The 18038-nt window shown below is 42.7% G+C and overlaps 1 protein-coding gene and 1 pseudogene across 1 annotated transcript; both read left to right on the top strand.

The window, feature by feature from the left end:
* The first annotated feature begins 7965 nt into the window (after positions 1-7965).
* On the top strand, positions 7966-8044 carry LOC144711554 (small nucleolar RNA R71; annotated as a pseudogene).
* An 8306-nt stretch (positions 8045-16350) lies between these two features.
* On the top strand, positions 16351-16746 carry LOC144710890 (uncharacterized). The gene has a single exon (XM_078584731.1). The coding sequence runs from the start codon at positions 16351-16353 to the stop codon at positions 16744-16746; it is 396 nt and encodes a 131-aa protein (XP_078440857.1).
* The last annotated feature ends 1292 nt before the right edge of the window (positions 16747-18038 follow it).

The raw sequence follows: 18038 nt of genomic DNA on the forward strand, positions 1-18038 counted from the left end.
AGTTGACGAAGATAATTGAATGGTCAATATGGGGTCATCCGCGCTCACTAAAAGAGGTGACAACTTAAGGAAAATGATAAGATGATAACCTTGGCTAGGGCAATGAAATATCAGAGAAGAGTTCTCCGATGATTGCCGAACAAATCAGTACTAAATAGAATGACAAATTAGGGTTCAAGGTTAACCATACTCTCAAGTCGTCCTAGTAGCACCAAGTGGATGGACTATATACGCGGTAACCAATGATCAACAGGTTCCATAAGTAAGTCTATATACACTTGTTTATATCTTAAGAGGTGAAGCTTGGCACCCCATGTGTTAGAGACTCAACCTATTGATTGGATAAAATTGATCTATGTCCATTAATCTATACGATGATATATTTAATATTTTGGAAGGTCAACAAAGATTATTGGGCCACAAGAGTCGCTTGTTAGACTGATACATAGGCCTAGAGGGTCACACGTAAATGGTCTTTTGACCGTTAAATATACTATTAAGTTTTTTGGGATTTCTGTGAAAAATACCCACAAATAGGGGAAGGCCGTGAACAAAGTTGACACATGCCCGAATTGTTCATGGACCATCCCTTATTCTCGCTTCTCCCCACACCCACGTCTCCACTCGAAATGCGCTCAGGATGACATAACAACGATGATGGATGTAGAGCCGTGCTCCTCAAGAGAAGGAAGAGATCCATGAACATGTAAAGGCTGCACACTTGAGTAGCACCGCTCGTCTCCCTCTAGGATCTAGGAAATAACGGATGTAATCCGTGGAAAGGCACTTTGTTTCAATGATTTTATTGATGTTGTCCAATTTTATTACGTGTCTTCGACTACAAGGAGTCCTCTTCATCCAGATCTAAGCCACCAGAACTCAACAATGGTATCATAGCCAGATTCTGGCTTTATTTGGTTGAAGAACAGCATCAAAATCTTCCATAACATAGTGGAAAAAATGGTTCTGATGTCCTTCTCGTTCTGTTCAGGGCTTTCTAGAGTGTGAACATACCCCATTCAATTGTTGAATGGGGCTCTGTTCGGGGCGGAACGGGTCCCCATTCAGCTTGAATGGAAGCCGTGGCATCCCCAAGGCAAAATGGGCCCTTTTCAGCTTGAATGTGGCCTCTCCATGGCAGAATGAGGTCCCATTCTACTTGAACGGGGCGTCCTCATGATGGCCAAGTGGCAGTCCAAGCTGGCCTAGCACCGGTTTGACCCGGCGCAGGCCCATGTTTATGGATCCCACTCGACCCGGTCCACTAACACCAGTTACACAATTTGTAGACTAGGTGAGCCCGATCCACTTATAGCATGTCACACGTTCAAACGTGGACCTAGGTGATAGCACCACTTGGGCGGAAATCCTATGTAGTGGGAGCCACCTAAGCAGATGGTAATGGGGCCCACACCATGTAGGCGGGAATCCCACATGTCTCACACCACCTAGGCTGCCGTTATCATGGCCTGCGCCACCTAGGTGAGCATCCCATGTGGCTGGCACCACCTAGACGGCCAGCTAATGGGGCGCGTGCCACTTAGGTAGAAGCCCTATGTGGGGGGATCCAGCTAGGGACTACCTAGCAGGCCCGTTGACGGAGGAAAATTGCGGTGTTATTTTTAATTGTCGTTGTAATTAATTTGCCTTCAATCAAATAAATTTATAAAACTAGAAACTTACTGAAAGATGTATAAATGAGAGTAAGGCCATCTCCACAGGGACTGGCCTTTAGGTGTAGATTAAATAATTGAGTTATTATTTATTAAGATACTGTTATAATACTAAAGATAATGTTAATAGGAAGAGATAACTAGTTAATACGTAGAGAGGATAATACTTTCATAAGATGGGTATAGAAAGGAGAATATTAAATATCTGGTGATATCTTTTATAGCTACTCTAAGTGAGAAGGAATTAACATACTAGGTAGCTAGTTAAGAAATATTAAGTACTTAAGAAAAGTAATTAGCAAAGAGAGAATAGCTGAATGAAGAAGAGTTATGTAGATGAGTATATATATGTGAATATATGTATATTAAGAGAGGTCCGAGGGGATAGAGCAGGGTTTATATATTAGTAAGATGATGAATAAGTACGTATCTAATAGTATTTAACTATAATATGCTAAGTAAGAACTTAAGCAATGTAGAGAGTGATAAGCTCAATATTAGATGGTTTTTTACTGGTTATTTAGCAGTTAATCGTGTGAGGATTGGGTTTATGCAACAAAATTGATAACCTCACTACTTAGGGCAAGTAAGGGTCGAACCTCAGAGAGCAAGGAAAACAGTATTTCTTTTCCAGTTACTCTAGTTTATCAGTTTGAGATCTTTAGTTTTAATAATCAACATAAATAATCTTCAGTAAAAATCCAATTAGTTTCGTTGGAGTGGATGGTAACAATAGCCTCTCAACAGAATAGGAATTTCTTTCTCAAGGTAGTTCACATAAATTGACTATTTACTGATGACCGGCTTTCTCTCAGGTTTACGCTAGTGGAAGAAGCAAAAGGGCAAACACCTGGCACTCTTGCGCTCAGTTGCACCCTACACAGCGTCCGCTGCACGCGGCCAAGGCCTGTGCACAGCAGCAGCTGCACGCTAGGTTTACCCTGCGCGCGGCCTTGAGGCTGCGCGCAAGGCACTTCCTGTCCGCGGGGTTTACCCTGCGCGCGGGTTTTGCCTGCGCGCGGCCTTGAGGCTGCGCGCGAGGCACTTCCTGTGTGCGGGGTTTACCCATGCGCGCGGGGTTTCCTGCGCTCAGGGAAGGGCACTCGGCCTGGGTGATCCTGGCCTTGCTGCACACAAACTCTGCAGGGCGTTGCTCTACTGAACACAACTAGGTTGTGTTCTGCTTCAGCTGAGCTCGACCTTGGGGAGGTTTGTGCGGAGTAGCAACTAATGGAGTATATCAGGAGTTGATGAAATCAAACGCAATGGAAGTAAAAGATGGAGATTTCTAAAAAAGAAAATTTCAGATTGATTGAAACACAAACAACCTCAGTTGAAGAATGCTGGAAGATCATGAGGAATGTTTCCAGGTCAACTTGGATTGTCTAAGAGGGAGAAGAGAACAATCCTGAACCATCTCAGTCACTCCAACCTCGTGTCACGTCCTATCCGGCGGGTTGGCGATCTTCTTGAGCAGGTATGCTTCAGCTTGCTTCTCCTCCCAGCTCCAATGGCTCCTCAGCTATTGGAGGGTCTGCAGAACACCTTCTTCTCCAAGCCCTAGTCTCCTTAGAGAGGAATTCTGGACAACCTACAATGAACTCTTTAGAGAGTATTTATAGGTTTCTCTTAAAACATGCCCCGGGGGCATTTTTGCAATTTTCTTCTTCCTGATTTCTCGCCAGCTCCCCCTGATCCATTTCGTCTTCCTTTGGCTGCCTTAATCTATTTCTGAACTCATTAATCAAAATTGTCAGTTATAATCCATTTGATTCAAAGAATCAAGTGGGGTTAGTAAATTTATAAAACAATGCATATGGATGGCAACCAACATGAATTAGATGGATACAATTGATGCTTTTATGCGCAAAAAGTCTAAACATTTGATGACATATTGATAATCATCAAACACCCCCCAACTTAGATCATTACTAGTCCCTTAGTAATGAAATGCAAGTGAGAATAGATGATGATCTCTAGTTGACTTTCAGCTTTTGATAACTTTGGCTCATACTCTCGTCAAGGAGTGTCTTCATCAATTGAGCTTGACCAATTAAGGGAGAATCCTAAGGATCTATTTCAGCCCTTCTACCGCAACTAGGTGCACTTCTAACTTACGGAGTACATATAATAATTACATAATATATATGGAGTAAGGTTGAGTCAACCCCCCAAGCGCACTACTGAACGAGGCGTAGAGAGCGGTACTAATGCTGGCTCAATACTAACGGCTATATGAGCATCGGCTCAAACACATGGGAGACAGCTTTTCCACCTTTATTTTCGATTACGTTTGTTGCGTGTTGGTCATTTTTTGATGACAATCAACTTTAATTTCAATGATGCAAGCCTATGCTTGTTTTGCTCAATGCAGCTTATACTTTGCACTTTGATGGCGCTTATCCACTACACATGTGCCGTCCTTAATAGACCGGCAGCTTATTCCCCCGAAGAGGTTTTGTATCCCTCTTGGTTCAGGGAGCTTCACTCACGTCAATAATAATAGTGCCATTGAGCCAACACTCGCCCTACTCTCCACTAAAGCTAAAAATTTCATGCATGTAAGTGCTAACTCAACCCGAGGTGGATGGCAAGATGAGAGAGATATGGGGATAAGATGTGTGAATTGTGGATAGTAAGAATCATTTTTGCACCCAGGTAGGCCTATTTCACCTAGGGTCCCCTAAATGGCCAGTCTTTCCACTCTAACACCCTTTAAAAGAGCCCTATTGTCGTGCTTATCATTGTGTGAGTATCGCTTAAGATCATCGAATATCCATAGTTTGGTTGATGCAAAACGAAAAAAAATTTGATGGATGACAGAGTAGTTATGCATGCGACGTTATTCCCCCCCCCTTCATAAAAAGGCATGTTCCTACATGACGAGAAGTAAAATGGAGTAAGGGAAATAGAGACCAAACCAGGAGATGGAGAGCGGCGACCGGCGTTTGAGTTGTCCACTTGCGGTGTAGGTGAGCTAGGAGAGGGACGGCTGCACATGACGACGCAAACAAAAATGAAGAAAACAAAGGCACAACGGAATAACAAGATATGTAAAAGAAGGAAACAAACAAAGATACTAGTCAGATCATGCTGCTATCATTCGGTGGTTTCTCTAGAGGGATATTCACGGGGCCTTGTAGATCTTCCTCTTCTAAATAAGGTTTGAGCCTTTGTCCATTAACAGTGAATTGTTTTTGAGACGTAGGATCTAGAATTGTGACAGCTCCGTTCTCAAAAACTTTTTGAACAATGAAGGGGCCATCCCACCTAGTTTTCAATTTTCCTGGAAAGAGTTTTAACCTAGAGTTGTAAAGCCACACTTTCTGGTTTTCTACAAAGGCTCTTCTCCTCAAGCTTTTATCATGAAACATTTTCATTTTGGCTTTATAAATCCTTGAATTTTCATAAGCCTCATTTCGTAGTTCTTCCCATTCATTCAACTAAAGAAGTCTTTGTTTGCCGGCTTGATCTAAATCCAAATTGAGTTTTCTAATGGCCCAAAGGCCCTTGTGTTCTAACTCAAGAGGTAGGTGGCATGCTTTCCCAAAGATAAGTCGAAATGGGGACAATCCTAGAGGGGTTTTGTAGGCTGTTCTATAGGCCCATAATACCTCGTCTAGTTTCCTAGAACAATCCTTGCCATCAGGACGCACTATCTTCAAGATTTTCTTGACTTCCCTATTGCACAGTTCCACTTGACCATTGGCTTGAGGATGATACGGAGTAGTGACTCGATGATGGACACCAAACTTCTTAAGGAGAGTTCTAAAGTTGTAATTTGTGAAATGAGAACCTCCATCACTAATAATGGCTCGAGGGCATCCATATCTATAAAACATATTTTTCTCTATAAAATTGATCACTACTTTACTATCATTGGTTTTGGTGGGAATGGCTTCTACCCATTTGGATACATAGTCGACTGCCATCAAGCTATATTCGTATCCATGAGAGTTAGGAAAAGGACCCTAAAATCAATTCCCCACAAATCAAAGATTTCTACTTCTAGGATGGGTTGTAGAGGCATACGATCTTTCTTGTGCATGTTAATGGAAGCTTGGCAAGCTAGGCAGGTATTATAAAATTTTTGGGCAACTTGAAATAACGTCGGCCAGAAAAAACCAGATTCGACTATTTTATGAGCAGTTACCTTAGCTGAGTAGTGCCCTCCTCCTTGTTTTGCATGGCAGAATTCCAAGATGCTTCGCTGCTCACTTTCGGGGACGCATCGCCTCAAGATTTGATCCTGCCCTTGGTGAAATAACTCTGGGTCTTCCCAAAAGTAAAACCTTGCATCATTCAACAGCTTCTTCCTCTCGTGAGATGTCCAACCTGTAGAAATTTTTCCTGCAACAAGAAAGTTAACAATATGTGCATACCAAGGAACCGATGTTTCTTGTGCGGTTAGAACATGCTCGTCAGGAAATGCATCATTTACCAATTCAGGTGGGCCGCTTACTATCCTAGAGAGGTAATCTGCAACTACGTTCTCACACCCTGTCTTGTCTATAATCTCTAAATCAAATTCTTGTAGTAAAAGCACCCATCTAATGAGTCTAGGTTTAGCCTCCTTCTTTGCTAACAAATATCTAATAGCTGCATGATCAGAAAAAATGGTAATTTTGCTACCTAATAAGTAAGACCTAAATTTTTCTAAAGCAAAAATAATCGCCAACAATTCATTCTCAGTGGTAGTGTAGTTCAGTTGCGCATCAACTAAGGTTCTGTTGGCGTAGTAGATGACCACGGGTTTCTTCTCAACTCGTTTACCTAACACTACTCCTACAGCAAAATCAGAAGCATCACACATTAGTTCAAAGGGAAGGGTCCAATCGGGCCCTTGCAAGGTAGGCGCATTCACCAAAGCTTATTTCAACATATATAATGCATTTTTAGCTTCTAGTGTTAGTTCAAAAACATTATTCTTAGACGATAAAATATTCGTGAGAGGCTTAGAAATTTTAGCAAAGTCTAAAATAAAACGTCTATAGAAATCCGCATGGCCGAGGAAACGCCTAAGGGTTTTTAGGTTGGTTGGAGAGAGGTGGAAGGTCCTGGATGATTTTGATCTTGGCCTTGTCCACTTCCAAACCACGGCTGCTTACCATGTGGCCCAGCACTACTCCCTCCTGCACCATGAAATGAGATTTTTCCCAACTTAGGACGAGGTTGGATTCAACGCATCTCTTTAATACTTTGGTGAGGCTTAGGAGGCAGTTTTCAAAGGTGGATCCAAATACAGAAAAATCATCCATAAATATTTCTAAGCATTCTCCCACTAGATCGGAGAAGAGTGCATTCATGCATCGTTGGAATGTGGCGGGTGCACTGCATAACCCGAAAGGCATACGCCTAAAGGCATATGTCCCTACAGGACTCGTGATTTCCATTTCTCAATTTTGAGATTGCTAGAACTTCAGGATCTTCCTCCTTCATTTCATCATGAGTTGAATGTTGTACATGGTGTAAGTTGCATGGGTTTATCATAGGCTTAGTGGGAAATCTATGAGATGTGCAAGGAGGTTCTGTAGGTGTACCTTGGTGCTCAGAAGATCCAGGCCTGAAGCTCTCCAGCAGCTTCCTCATTTGCTACTGGGATTCCAGCATCTGCTTCGTCTGGAATTCCATCATTACTTGCATCCACATCTCCATCTCCGCCCGCAACTTCTGATTTTGCTTCTCTATCATGTCTGAAATGACAGGGGTTAGTGTAGAGAAATCAGGTTGGGTCTGAGATGGGACCTGATATTACTGCTGAGGCCTAGACTGGAACTGTGGTCTTTGTTGGAATGGAGGTTGAGCTGCAGGCTTGCTCCCTTGGTGGAAGCTCTCTCCGTTTTGATAGTTCGTCTTTCTCTGTCCTGCCCATGGCTGTTGTTGGTTGAAAGCTTTCACCTCTTCTTCAATGGCTTGGCAGGCCCCATCTTCATGATCTCTGCTGAAACAGAGAGAGCAGATTTTAGCTTTAACAATGGGCGGGTTACCTAGAAAGACGTTCTTCAAGGTGGAGGTGAGCTCCTCCAATTTCTGGTTGGTTTCCCTTATTCCTGCTTGCAGCTCTCCCTCCTTAGCATTGACCTACAGAATTCCTGCCCTCTTGGGCTGCAGGTTTCTCCCATTTTGGTTCGTTCCAATCTCCTGCAAATCAGTTTCTGCAACTCTCTCCGAAATATCAAACACTTCGTCTTCATATGCAGTATAAAATGTTCCCCCGGAGGCTAAGTTAACCTTATTTTTCATGAAATCTGATAAAGATTCATAGAAAATCTGGGCTAACTGACAGTGTTCAATTCCATGATGAGGGCATTTCCTCAGCAAGTCATTGAACCTCTCCCATGATTCACTAAAAGCCTCACCTTCATGGGGATGGAAATTGTGGATTTCTCTTCGATAGAAATTTGTTTTAGAGAGAGGGTAAAATTTCTGCAGAAATTTTCCCTACATCTCTTCCCAAGTAGTAAAAGTGATTCCTAAATTACGATACCAGGAAAATGATTTGTCTTTTAATGTCAAAGGAAAATATTTCATTTTTAACATTTCTGTAGATAAACCGGGAACATTTTGGGATGAGCATCTAATGTGGAAATCATCAATAAATTCTAGAGGGTTTTGAGCAGGTAATCCATTAAATTCAGGTAGAGAGTGTATCAACGCATTGTCATACCTGAACATGACACCCTCACCTATGTTCAGGTTCACATCCATTTGCCGTAGGCTTCCGGAGGGTGTTGACCTGTCCAGTATAGTTCTCCTTCTCTCCTGCTGGTGGTGTCCTTCTTCTGCCATGGTTTCCTGCTGATTTTCAGGTTCTAAGACTGTAGATTCTGGAGTTGCGTCTCTCGCAACATTCTCTGCATACTTCTCACCAGCCTTTGAACGTGTCACTACCATAGAACTTCAGCAAAAAGTTAGAAAGACAGTAAGCTGAGGATTTTCAAGTCCTGCAGCTTTAGGAGAATGAATAGACAATAACTGAAAAGAGAGAAAAGAAAATACTACTGTAATACCGTGCTCCCCGGCAACGGCGCCAGTTGATAAGCTCAATATTAGATAGTTTTTTACTGGTTATTTAGCAGTTAAATCATGTGAGGATTGGGCTTATGCAACAAATTGATAACCTCACTACTTAGGGCAAGTAAGGGTCGAACCTCAGAGAGCATGGAAAACAGCAGTATTTCTTTTCCAGTTACTCTAGTTTATCGGTTTGAGATCTTCAGTTTTAATAATCAAAAGAAATAATCTTCAGTAAAAATCCAATTAGTTTCGTTGGAGTGGATGGTAACAATAGCCTCTCAACAGAATAGGAATTTCTTTCTCAAGGTAGTTCACATAAATTGACTATTTACTGATGACCGGCTTTCTCTCAGGTTTACGCTAGTGGAAGAAGCAAAAGGGCAAACACCTGGCACTCTTGCTCTCAGTTGCACCCTGCACGGCGTCCGCTACACGCGGCCAAGGCCTGTGCACAGCAGCAGCTGCACGCTAGGTTAACCCTGTGCGCGGCCTTGAGGCTGCGCGCGAGGCGCTTTCTGTGCACGGGTTTTGCCTGCGCGCGGCCTTGAGGCTGCGCGCGAGGCACTTCCTGTGTGCGGGGTTTACCCATGCGCGCGGGGTTTCCTGCGCTCAGGGAAGGGCACTCGGCCTGGGTGATCCTGGCCTTGCTGCACACAAACTCTGCAGGGCGTTGCTCTACTGAACACAACTAGGTTGTGTTCTGCTTCAGCTGAGCTCGACCTTGGGGAGGTTTGTGCGGAGTAGCAACTAATGGAGTATATCAGGAGTTGATGAAATCAAACGCAATGGAAGTAAAAGATGGAGATTTCTAAAAAAGAAAATTTCAGATTGATTGAAACACAAACAACCTCAGTTGAAGAATGCTGGAAGATCATGAGGAATGTTTCCAGGTCAACTTGGATTGTCTAAGAGGGAGAAGAGAACAATCCTGAACCATCTCAGTCACTCCAACCTCGTGTCACGTCCTATCCGGCGGGTTGGCGATCTTCTTGAGCAGGTATGCTTCAGCTTGCTTCTCCTCCCAGCTCCAATGGCTCATCAGCTATTGGAGGGTCTGCAGAACACCTTCTTCTCCAAGCCCTAGTCTCCTTAGAGAGGAATTCTGGACAACCTACAATGAACTCTTTAGAGAGTATTTATAGGTTTCTCTTAAAACATGCCCCGGGGGCATTTTTGCAATTTTCTTCTTCCTGATTTCTCGCCAGCTCCCCCTGTTCCATTTCGTCTTCCTTTGGCTGCCTTAATCTATTTCTGAACTCATTAATCAAAATTGTGAGATATAATCCACTTGATTCAAAGAATCAAGTGGGGTTAGTAAATTTATAAAACAATGCATATGGATGGCAACCAACATGAATTAGATGGATTCAATTGATGCTTTTATGCTCAAAAAGTCTAAACATTTGAGGACGTATTGATAATCATCAGAGAGAAATTAGGAAGATGTAGATGACAATAATAGAAGTTAAGAAGTTTTTATATGACTATAGAATAGATTAGACTTATAGAAAACTACTTATAATAGTAAGATTGTTATCACAGAATTATATAGGTAGTTTTAGTTGTTTTGTATGATTTATGTAGTTTTTACAGTTTTCTTATAATTGATTTAGTGAAATACAGGTAGATTTAGTCGAACACCTGAGAGGTGTTCAACCAAATGCCCCTGAGGAGGGTAGACGAGGAGCTATTTACTTAGTAGTAAGTTTTTTATATGTTTTCTAAAGATTTTGTAAAGAAGAGAGGGTGTTTCTGTCGAACGCCTGTGAGGTGTTTGACAGAATGCCCGATAGACTCTGAATAGTGATAAAGAGAAGAAAAGAGAGTTACTTTTGTCGATTGTCCGTAAGGTGTCAACAGAATGCTCAAAAGAAGGCGGGATATATTTTTTTGATGTTTTTATAAGGTTGAGTGGGATACAACATTGTTAAATCAAATAATGTTGATCGAACACACTAGGTGTTCCATGAAATGCCCCCGAAGAAATATACGAATCAAAATGAATCGTACACGCAATTATATGATGAAATGTTGAATAAAACTTCCCGTTAAGATCAAAACGGATGTATAGGGATAATCTACGAAGTTCAAATCTCGCCATCGTCAAGCTTCCCTTTGGTCATTCACCTACTCGCCATCGTCAAGCTTCCCTCTGACCTTCGAGATCTTCTCGAGAGTCCTTCGAGCCTTTGAGGTGTGTCATGGGGCCTCACCAGGCCGTGGGTCACCTGCAAGAGTCCTCCGCCATCCCTCTTGTCCTGCGCCTGGAGATGCCCCAATTGGAGGCTTCGAGGTCTCTTCAATGGCCTGGGAGGGATCCCATGGGCCATCTGATGGAGGGGGATGACCCTGGGGGTCCTCCCAGGCCATTGGATGGCCTGATGGTCCCCCCTTCGTAGGCCAAAACGAGCTCTGGCTGTTGGCGTCGACGGCTAGGGGGACGAATGGACAGAACTGCCTCTGGCCGTCTGATCCTCTTTATAGTGTCTAATCCTCTTAATTTCAGCCGTGGACCATTCGTATGGTGTGCCCCTACTCCTGCCCTGTCAGCGCCCCATCAGCCAGCTTTGTCAGACATTTATCCACGTCACCTTTTCTGATTCATTCCCCATGGGTCTCGTGATCCTCGTTAGCTAACCCGGCCAATAAGGGGCCTACGACATCTAAATTAAAAGGTTAGATAGTAAGAGGTTGATCCTACCGTCTGATTTTCCTTGGGAAGATCGGACGGCTAAGATCTTGATCCTCTTAAAAAAATCCTGAAATGGTACGTGTTTTGGGCCGGTTTGGCTCAAACCCCGGTATCATTTTCTTCTTGTTTCCTTTAAGATCGTGGCCCGTTGGGTCACGATCAATACTCCCCAACGGCCGGGCCCGATGCGATTCTGTTTGCAAGTGAGATTTTGCAATCCCATATTGTAAAATTTGAAAATATCAAACAGTATATAAATTTCAGTATCTTTTAGTTATTGAATTAAGCTGAAAAATATAGCTCTCTTGCGAGATCGCTATGGGCCTGTGCAAGCTTGATAATGGGCCTGCTGTACTCTAGGCTCCTTGTGCACTGGTCTCGCCAGCACTTGGGGCTGGCTTGAGTGCATTGCGCTCGCTGGCCCTGGCTGCCGGCTTGAGGCCTGGTCCTTGGGTTGCTCCTAAGCCGGCCCATAAAAACCCTTTTTATCTTTATTTTTTTTCTCAATAATACTTCCCTCTTTCTTTCTTCAAATTTAATACAGAATTTTCCACTAAAATTTCATAGTCAATATACTAAATAGAACATGAGAAAATTAAATAGGTATTAGATGTATATTTCAACAAAACAATATTTAAATCGTATAATATGCATAAAAATGATATTAAAATGCATCATTTTCATCATTTGTTCTATTTAGTGCATAACATGCAATATTTCATGAAATAGGGTGAAATACACATGAACTGATCCCAAAATGCCTTTAAAATATGTCCAATTACATGACTCATTTTGGACTTATCACCCGTGCCACTTAGGCACGAGTTGTTTTTCTAATAACTGAATAAGATACTTTAAGAGCTAAATTATTACATTCAATAAAATTCATATAACCATTTAAATTTTTTTAAATGGTAGTTTCTTGTTTTGTTTCATGATTGTTATGAATTTTTAATGTTCACTGATTTAATGTCATTACTTTTTTTGATCTTTGAGCTATTTAATTGATTTAATGTGATCAGATCCCATGTCTTCATTCATAATTAAGAACAAGCCATGTGAGCATACATGAAGGCTGGTGGAAGCACAAATACAATCATAATTATCATGTTCATTATGTAGAGTACATTCTAATCATTGGCAATTATGTAAGAATATTATGTTTGATAAAAGAATGACTGTCAAATATCTTCGCCCTAAAGGGATTTAGGAGAAGTAACCTATGTATTAAGAATACAGATATATGTAGATATGTCAATAAATTTATCAGTATTCTCCAAATCCATAAACATAGATATAATCACCAGAAGGTGTTTTGGTATGGTGAACTCTGAGAGAGGTTCATTGTTCAATGATAATTAGATTAGTCATGTAAATCGTTATGTGCATGAGGCCTAAAATGGGCAAAGGTCTAATTGTTATGAGCACTAAAACAATATTAGATATGTTCTTAATTGATTGAGAAGACAAAATAAAATATTTTAGTTCATGGAAAGATGGATTGAAACTCAAGGATGACAAAAAGTTGAGTTTTCAATGATGTTCAAATAATAGAAAGTCTACATTTTGAGACTACTTATACATTATGGAATTATAGTCTGTTGGAAAGTTTCCGCATAGGTTAACTTGAGAATATGCAATGAGAAAAGGAGTGTGTCCCTGTAGTTGAAGTCACAAAATAATAGAGAGTGATTGAAGTGTTCTTCACTAACCCTGGATTTATATGTGATCATAAACCCTATTCCATTGTTGTGCGACCCAAGTGGTGTAATTGCACAAGTGAAATAGTCTATGTCTCATTTGAAATTAGACAACTACTTAAGACACTTCACTTGTTAAGGAAGATCATCTTTAATAGGGGATTACACTAATGGAAGTGTTCCATTGACATAGGGGGCCATGAACTCAATGTATTTCGAGCATCACTTGAAAACAATACGTTTGTTCACTAAGAGTGATTGGCTTTTTCCAAGTGGGATATTGATGGAAATATATGTAGCCCACAAGCCAATTACACATTCCATGTCTCATTCCATGTTCATTCATATAACTTGTTCATTATGCACAAGTGATGCTTATAATGAAGTCCTTGAAGACATGATCTAACCCAGCCAATTATCACGTGATTGTAATACGGAGATCACTAGTCTTTAAGCATGTGTTTTAAATGGTCCTATTCCAATAATACATCAGAAGAACCTCAATACCCTGGTAGAATAGAACTATCTAGCCTCACCCTTATGATTAGGCTTTGACATTTGGACAGAGGACCCGTCAGACTGGACCGAACTGAGACCGCTGGTGCACCATTGTGGAGAGGACTGGTTGGTCGGGCTAGATCTGGTCTAATGGTCAAACCAAACTGAGAAAATATTAAATAATAAATATAGAATAATATTTTTTGGGGCCCCCCTCCCCCTGGTCGTGTTCTCCCCGCCCGCCTTCTCCCATCGTTCGCACTTCCCCCCCTCTACTTGGTTGTGCTCCCTCTCCTCATTGATCACCTCGCCCTAGTTCTTCCTCTGACTCGCTCAATTTTTTCCTATCCCCTCTCTCACTTTTTATATCATGCTCTCCCTCTCACGCTGTCTCTTTCTCTCGCTTGATCTCTCTTGCGTACTCTCTCCCTCCCGTTCTCTCTCTATCTCTCTCTCTCTCTTTCTCTTTCTCTCTTTCTCTATCTCTCACACACACTCTCTCTCTTGCACACTCTCTTCTCTCTCTCCCATTCTCTCTCTCTATATATCTCACTCTCCTCTCTATCTTGCATGCTCTCTTCTATTTCTCACGCTCTCTCTCTCTCCTTCTCTCTATGTGTCTCTGTCTCTCTCATGTTTCCTTATCTCTCTCCCATTCTCTCTCTCTCTCTCTCTCTCTCTCTCTCTCGCTCTCTCTCTCTCTCTCTCAGTCTCTTCTCTATCGTCAGTTCACGCTCTCTCTCCCCTTCCCACTATCTTGCACACTATATTCTCTCTCTCCCATTCTTTGTCTCACAAGCTCTCCTCTCTCTCCGTCCTCTCTCTCTCACATGCTCTATTCTCTCTCTCGCGTTCTCTCTCTCTCACGCTCTCTCTCTCGCACACTCTCTTCTCTCTCCCTTTCTATCTTTCTCTCCCACTCTTTTATCTCTCTCCCACACTTTCATTCTCTCCCCCATTCTCTCTCCCTCTCACGATCTCTTCTCTCTCTCTCCCTTTATCTCTCTCCCACGCACTCTTCACTTTCTCCAATTCTCTCTCTCTCACAAGCTCTTCTCTCTCTCTACTGGTCTCCGTCTCTCGCAAGCTCTCCTCTCTCCCTTTCTCTCTCTCTCGCTTACTTTCCTCCTACTTTAACATTCTCTATCTGGTTCTCTCCCCATCTCGCACACTCTCTTCTTTCTTTCTCATCCTCTCTCTCTAGCATGCTCTCTTCTTTCTGTCATGTTCTCTCTCTCTATCTCTTGCACGCTATCTTCTTTCTCTCCCATTCTCTCTATCTTGCATGCTCTCTTCTTTCTCTCCTGCTCTCTCTCTCTCTCTCCCACACTCTCTTCAGTCTCTCCCCTTCTCTCTCTCCCACTCTCTAAGTCTTCTCCTTTATAGTCTTTTTTACTTTTTCTTCTTCATTACCGTCTTCCCTCTTCCTCTTTCTCCTGATTTTCTTATTTATTTATTTTGATTTTTGCCTTCTTCCATTTCTTCTCCCTTTATTCTTGTTTAATTTTTTTAATTTATCAATGATTATTATTTTAACATTATTTTCCTTTCCTTGTCTTATTTATTCTTTTGTTTATTGTTTAACATGGGCTTTACTAGTGAGTTTGCAATAAAATTTTGATTTCATGAGAAGTCCATACCAATTTTTTTCTCGGTTTCTTAATCTTGCACTCTGATTAGTCAACATGACTATACCAGGACCTGATTGGTAACGGACAAGACCAGATCAGAACCGGACAAATCCTTAGTAATGTTTAGGTCCTTGCTAAAGTACGGACCAGACTGGGACCATCAAACCCTACCTATGATGAGTATGGCTGTTCGCGTAGCCATTAGTGTGTATACACTAAGGATAGATAGTGGAGGTTCTTTAGGGGAAAGAGTTCACTGAATTGATTCCTATGAATCCCTGAATGGTACTATATTGAACTTTCAATCAGGTTTATTCACGCTAGGGTTCTATAAGTGGTCCTCACACTTGAGACACCAAAGACATTGTGTGAAAAGGAGATAGAACGGTGCTCTTTAAGGGAAAGGCGAGATACAACATGCTGAGGACTAAGTGGATACATCTAGAGGGTGCCCTCTTGTGTAGCTCGACTTGTTTTGCTATGGGATCCAAGAAATCAGAGATGCAATCCATTCAAAGGTACTCCATTTCAATGACTTTATTAGTGCCTTTTAATTCTGTTAGGTGTCTTCCGCTAGATGGAATCATCATCTTCATCCAGATATAGGCCACTAGAACCCCAAAGATTTGTCCCTTGATTCAGTGGCATCATTGTGCCCATCTCTGATCTTACCAGACTAGATAAGTTGAATTGGACGAAGGCTGATAACAAGGCCTTCGAGGAGGTTAAGCGCCGCTTGACCCACCCGCCATGTTACTCTTGCCAAAAATTAACATGGTCTTTAAAGTCGCATGTGACACCTTGTGTGTGGGTATTCATGGTGTCCTTAGCTAGGGCGGACACCCCATGGAGTACTTAAGTAGGTAGCTGAATGACATGATGCGTCTGTACGACAATTACAATTGTGAATTCCACACCCTCATCTCATTGCTTCGACATTGGCTGAATTATCTCCATCTAAAGGAACTCATCCTAGGTTATGTTCAGAGTGTATTAAGCCCCTTTCATAACAAGAAGAAGTTCAGCACCATGCTCGTTGGATTGTGTACTCGCAGGACTACACGTTCGCTAGTTGGCATAAGAAGGGGAAAGACAATGCCATATTTGATGCCCTTAGCTGGAGCCCACTCGTCCTCAACATGACGAGGACACAACTTCTGGGGCATGGGCAAGTCATGGAGGATTATGTCGACCCCCCCGACTTTGGGAAGATAGTGAATGCTGTTTATGACCGGCCAAAGTCTGAATACCAAGATTGTTATATCTTGGACAATCACCTGTTCCACGGGAAACGATTGTGTGTGCCTTTCACTTTGCTACTAAACTTGCTTCTATGGGAAACCAACACAAGTTGTCTAAGCGGACATTTTAGTGTCAACGAGACCATCCATGCCTTAGAGTACAAGTTGTATTGGCCCTCCTTCAAGAGGGATCTCCGAAAGATTGTCTTTTATTGCTTGATCAGCTCTAGGGCCAAAAGGACCAAGCAAAATTATGGTCTCTACACTCCTGTTCAGGTGCAGATGCGCCCTTAGAACAACGTCAACACTAAATTTATCTTCAATAATGCTGAATGGTTTCAAGGATGTAATCTGGTCATTACCAAATTGATGGCTCGGTACCTAGATAGTGATGTTGGAGATCGACGGTGTCGTCGTCTAACGATTACATAAAGCCTAAACATGGTATATGTAACTACGATGCAAATGAATGTGTCCTCTGTGTCGTACATGACAGCCTTCACTCGTTGGAGATACTGAACTCTGAGTTTCGAATGGGTCGTAGGGTGCCAGGTGACAGCAACGGTCGTCTCTTGAGCCTCGTCGAAGGGGACGATGGGGACAATGGCGCTGAACGGAATCAATCCGTAGGGGCCCACATGTAACCAACATGCTCATATGTACCGATAGGGACACTCAATTAATCGTAGTTTTCTCTTTATTTTCGTCTCTCACCTATCTAGCCCGAGCGTGGTGGAGGTAGTTCAAAAATATACTACAAAAGGATCATGTAAGGAATGGCAGAAGATGACGTGCCTCGTTGGCGTGCAACACGTAGGGCCAGTTCTTCGTCAAATGTGGCAACTAGTGCGAGCGGTGGGTGAAGAGGCACTAGAGGGGAACGGCATGGCTCGATTGGCAAAGAGCGCATGAGCGATGTGAGGGATGGTCAGAGGATGACGTGGAAGGAAGATAAGCAGGATGGTTTGGTACGCGGTCAGGTTGCAAGGTTTGGTGACTTGCGGGATAGGCAACAGTTTGCACCTCAACAAAAGAGCACAAGCGTCGGTAGTGGCACCCAGGTTTGTGGTTGGTAGATCTCGTTGATCGTGACACGAGAAACCCAGATTAACTGACTCACGTGGTCGTGGGTGTGCCAACTTCAGCGACCAGAGAACTCCATTGGTCTACAAAGGGGGTGGGGGGGGGGAGGGGTCAGGCGTGAAGCGCAACCTGATGTACCCTGTATGCCGATGCAGATCAATGCTCTAATTACCTGCTAATGCTGATCAAACACATAGGCGGCCATGTCAGGGGTTCACCACAGGAACTCTGACATGCTGAACGTGAATGGCATGGCGCTGGTTCCTTTGTCCTCCTAGCACATCAAAATGGATGGCTTGTTTACTATTTGAGCACAAACGTACGATGAGCGGTTGACTATGCCTCCGAGCCCCGCCCGTGTTCTTCATGGTAGTGGGGCAGTCCGCATTGCAGTGGGTTGCTTCTTCGTATATCCCATGTCAATCGATCCTCGTCGGTTGTTCAAGGACACTATGAAAAATATTCTCCCATCGCTCGGGCACCTTCGTGACCCACCTTGGCCA

The sequence above is a fragment of the Wolffia australiana genome, chromosome 13, assembly GCF_029677425.1.
Source record: "Wolffia australiana isolate 7733 chromosome 13, ASM2967742v1".
NCBI classification, from domain to species: Eukaryota; Viridiplantae; Streptophyta; class Magnoliopsida; order Alismatales; family Araceae; genus Wolffia; species Wolffia australiana.